The sequence below is a fragment of the Nematolebias whitei genome, chromosome 5 (assembly GCF_014905685.2).
Source record: "Nematolebias whitei isolate Nwh7 chromosome 5, NemWhi1, whole genome shotgun sequence".
In the NCBI taxonomy this organism is placed as follows: domain Eukaryota; kingdom Metazoa; phylum Chordata; class Actinopteri; order Cyprinodontiformes; family Rivulidae; genus Nematolebias; species Nematolebias whitei.
Window position 1 is genome coordinate 18,369,588 of NC_056502.1, and position 4,573 is coordinate 18,374,160.

The 4,573-nt window shown below is 40.6% G+C and overlaps 1 protein-coding gene across 1 annotated transcript in view; it reads right to left on the bottom strand.

Annotated features, from left to right (window-relative positions):
- Window positions 1-894: 894 nt before the first annotated feature.
- The window catches only part of rorc (RAR-related orphan receptor C), a 31,266-nt gene continuing 27,587 nt past the window's right edge, over window positions 895-4,573 (bottom strand). The window contains exons 12-13 of the mRNA XM_037676952.1: window positions 1,203-1,312; window positions 895-1,122 (exon numbers count right to left, since the gene is read on the bottom strand). Of these exons, the coding sequence (XP_037532880.1) occupies window positions 955-1,122; window positions 1,203-1,312 (278 nt within the window). The 3' untranslated portion in view covers window positions 895-954. The remainder of the gene's footprint in view (window positions 1,123-1,202; window positions 1,313-4,573) is intronic.

Below are 4,573 nucleotides of genomic sequence, written 5' to 3' on the forward strand. Positions count from 1 at the left end.
GAGGTACTGATCCAAATCGGCCTAACTTTATTTCTAAGTGTACTTCAGTAGATTAACCATAAACATGAGGGGTGCCACTGTCCCTGCATGTATTCAGCTTTTTGACTCCGGGTTTTTTTTTTGTTTCTTTAGTTCCTTGCTTTAATAAAACTTTTTTATATATTACAAATTAATGTAAAAGTTTTTTTGTTGTTGTTTTTTTTTAGGTCTGGGAGATCTTATGCTCAGAACTTTGTTTAAAGTGTGTGAATGCACTGATAATCATGTTATAACCACACCGCAGCCCTCTGAATAGTAATCTAATATTCAAGTGCCTAAATATTTCTACCCATAACTGTTTTAAAAACAAGTCAGTTTCAGAAATTTTATAGATTTTACAAGAATGCGTTTTATAAACCTTTACACCACCGTCAGTTTTGTGGTTATTTCAGCAGAAATGCTGTGAAATTCCTGCAGAAAGTACTCCAAATGTGCCATTTAAAAAATAGTTATCTACAGCAGGTAAGATATTCATTTACACCATACCATTTCCACAGAAACAAACTTTAAAACATCTGAAATATTGCTTTAAGTCCTATTTTATTCTTATTTGGGGCTAAATATCCCTTTACACCTCAGCTGTGAAAGCATCCTGCTTCTTTAAATCTGTTTGTGCGAACACTCAGCAGCTACAACTGAACATCACATCTGGAAAGAAGGGGAAAAAACAAAAACATACTCTCACGCAACATCAACACTTCCTGGAATTACCGAAAAACAAGTTCAATCTATCAAAATACTCACATTTATCTCTGACATAATCTAAAAAGCAAGAGTTGTTTCATTAATATTGTTTTCTATTAAAAAAATAGACATTTTTATTTTTGAAGAAACAATGAGAGTTCTGGTTCTATGTGTCCAACATATATATAAACAGTATATATATATGTGTGTGTGTGCTTATGTGGTGTGGGCTCAGGAGGGAGTGGTCCCGGGCAGCAGCTCTGCCTCAGATGCAAACAGCTCCTTGTAGAGCGGAGGGAACAGGGAGTGAGCGGTGAGCGGGTACCGCTGACTGAACCAGCGCAGCTTCTCCATGTGCAGAGTGCACAGTGAACGCAGCACTGCCATCCTCTGGTACAGCTGCAGGACGGAACACAGAGGGTTGGACGTCTGCTCACTCAGACAGCGAGAACAGTGTGAAAAGATGACGCAGAACCTACCTTATGCATCAGACTGTCCTGGCTGTCTCGGCGAAGAATGTGAGTGAGTCCCAACTCCACGCTCCTTTGCACTCGCTGAACTCTCCCTCTGTCCTCCAGACAAGGACGGTCTGCACAAGAAGAACACATTTGAGCAGATATTAGACGTAGGGGTGATGGTTGTTTTGCCTGCATCTGTCATTTGTCTGCACTGTTAACAAAATGTCTCATGAATGTGTGCATGGATTATAATGAAACTGTCAAGAAGTAACAGATGTACGCCTGCAAGTCAAGATTTCCACAGCAGCTAATCGACATCAGCCAACGTGCAACGACTCTAACTCAATGTGATAGTAGCTAAAAGTAATCTCCAACACATATTCCGAGCATGACATTTTCCTCTACAGCTTAAATTTTCTGCATTGACTATCGGCATCAATATTGGCGGGCAATATGCATTTTTTCCAGCAATGCTCTACCTTTAATTTTTTTTAGCAGCAGCCATTTCTGCTGTTAGGTTGTGGCAACTTTAACCGTTTCATCCAGTGGGGTTCTTCTCCATCCATCCATCCATCCATTTTCTTTACCCACTTGTTCCATTTTGGGTCACGGGGGTCGCGGTGCCCATGTCCAGCAATCACTGTGCGAGGGGCGGGGTACACCCTGGACAGGTCGCAGGTCCATCACAGGGCCACATAGAGCCAAACGAGACAAACAACCATTCACTCTCTCACTCACACCTAGGGACAATTTAAAGAGTTACCAATCAGCCTAACATGCATGTTTTTGGTCTGTGGGAGGAAACCGGAGTACCCGGAGAAAACCCACGCATGCACGGAGAGAACATGCAAACTCCACCCAGAAAGGCCCCTGGACCGGGGTTTGAACCAGGGACCTGCTCGCTGAGAGGCAGCAGCTCTACCAGTTGTGCCACCGTGCTGCCGTGGGGTTCTTCTGTCAATATTAATTTAACAAAATCAACAGTTTGCTTCTATTTTTTTGTCTCATTTGCATGAAGGGTGGGCAGCACGGTGGCGCAACTGGTAGAGCTGCTGCCTCTCAGCGAACAGGTCCCTGGTTCAAACCCCAGTCCAGGGGCCTTCTGGGTGGAGTTTGCATGTTCTCTCCGTGCATGCGTGGGTTTTCTCCGGGTACTCCGGTTTCCTCCCACAGACCAAAAACATGCATGTTAGGCTCATTGGTAACTCTAAATTGTCCCTAGGTGTGAGTGAGAGAGTGAATGGTTGTTTGTCTCGTTTGTCTCTATGTGGCCCTGTGATGGACTTGCGACCTGTCCAGGGTGTACCCCGCCCCTCGCACAGTGATTGCTGGACATGGGCACCAGCGACCCCCGTGACCCAAAATGGAATAAACGGGTAAAGATAATGGATGGATGGATGGATGCATGAAGGGTTGAAGCTGCTGGCTGTGGCCCTTTATTGAGGACAGTCAGTGTTTACCCTGAACATCTGAGGCTTTCTGTTTACAGTTCAAATATACAAGTTAGCCTCAACGGCAGATTGACGGTGGCCACATTTCTGACTATAGGTGGGTGTCGATTACCCCGTTAGCTCAGCAGTCGACTGATAAGTGGCTGCAACGCTTTCCAACACACTGAGACCTTCTCTGAGAAGGAACTACTCCTGAGTAAATTGAAACATTTCATTCAACTTTGGAATTTTGCTCCTCTTTTCTCTGCATAAACATTTGCATGAATCCAACTTTGTGGTTCGTTTGAGCATGGATGAGTGGGAGCACATTTAACCTCTGGCACCTTAAAGATGCCAGAACCAAAACTAAAACACTTATTGCATTACGGGACAAAAATTGCTTTCAATTTTTAATAATTTTATATTTTGCATTTAAAAAATATATACTTTTTTTTGTTTACTAACACAAAAAGTATAAATTTGTAAGAAAAAAAGAATCTGCAATGTCATATAATGGCCACTAGGTGGCAAGATAACTAGCTCTGTGAAAAATTAATAAAAAGTTCAACATTTGAGCTAAAACAAAGGTTTTTTTTTGTTATAATTGAGTGAAACTGATCTGTGATTTTGTAAGCATTAACTTTTGAGGTTTTCAGATATAAAAATACAATTCAAATAAATCCTAAAGAGAAAAGAAAATTAGTTTTTATACGATTAACTAAATTTGTGTTTTAGAAGCCTGATGAGCATAAGATTAGGAATATGAAACTGAAAATAAGTTGTATTTGTCCAATAGTCAAATGTTTAATCGATTATTCCTCCCACTTTTTGAAAAGTTACACCAGTGGTTCCCAAAATTGGAGTCAGGAGCCCATCATGGTCATAAAACCCCAAAGGAGGGGTCTTCAGATGATGTCCCGGATTCAAATCAACTTTAAATCATTAGAAATGACTGATCAGCATGTATTTACTGTATATTCTACAAAAATTTAAAAAAGGAGTCAATAATTTGCTGGAAATAAATTTAAAGATTGTTTGTTAATAGATATCCTTGTTTAATGACTTATTGATAAACTTCAATCCGTGACAGTCGAGGTCACAGTCCTCGAAAAAAGAACTAAATATTTGGAAACTGCCGGGTTAGACACACAAAAAGATGAGCATGAAGCTAGTTAATCTCAAGCTGCCTGCATGAAGCATGTTTAATCTCATACTGCCTGCATGAAGCATGTTTAATCTCATACTGCCTGCATGAAGCATGTTTAATCTCATGCTGCCTGCATGAAGCATGTTTAATCTCATGCTGCCTGCATGAAGCATGTTTAATCTCATGCTGCCTGCATGAAATTGGTTAATCTCATGTTGCCTGCATGAAGCTGGTTAATCTCAAATTACCTATGTTAAATTGGTTAATCTTATGTTGCCTGCATGAAGCTAGAAAATATCATGTTACTTGTGTTAAACTGATTAATCTCATGAAACTGGTTAATCTCATGTTACCTGTGTTAAATTGGTTAATCTTATGTTACCTGCATGAAGCTGGTTAATCTCATGTTACCTGTGTTAAATTGGTTAATCTCATGAAACTGGTTAATCTCATGCTGCCTGCATGAAACTGGTTACTCTCATGTTGCCTGCATGAAGCTGGTCAATCTCATGTTACTTGAGTTAAACTGGTTAATCTCATGAATCTGGTTAATCTCATGTTACCTGCATGAATCTGGTTAATCTCATGTTACCTGCATGAAGCTGGTTAATCTCACGTTACCTGCATGAAGCTGGTTAATCTCATGCTACCTGCATAAAGCTGGTTAATCTCATGCTACCGGCATAAAGCTGGTTAATCTCATGCTACCGGCATAAAGCTGGTTAATCTCATGTTACCTGTGTGAAGCTGGTTAATCTCATGTTATCTGCATGAAGCTGGTTAATCTCATGTTACTTGCATGAAGCTGGTTAATC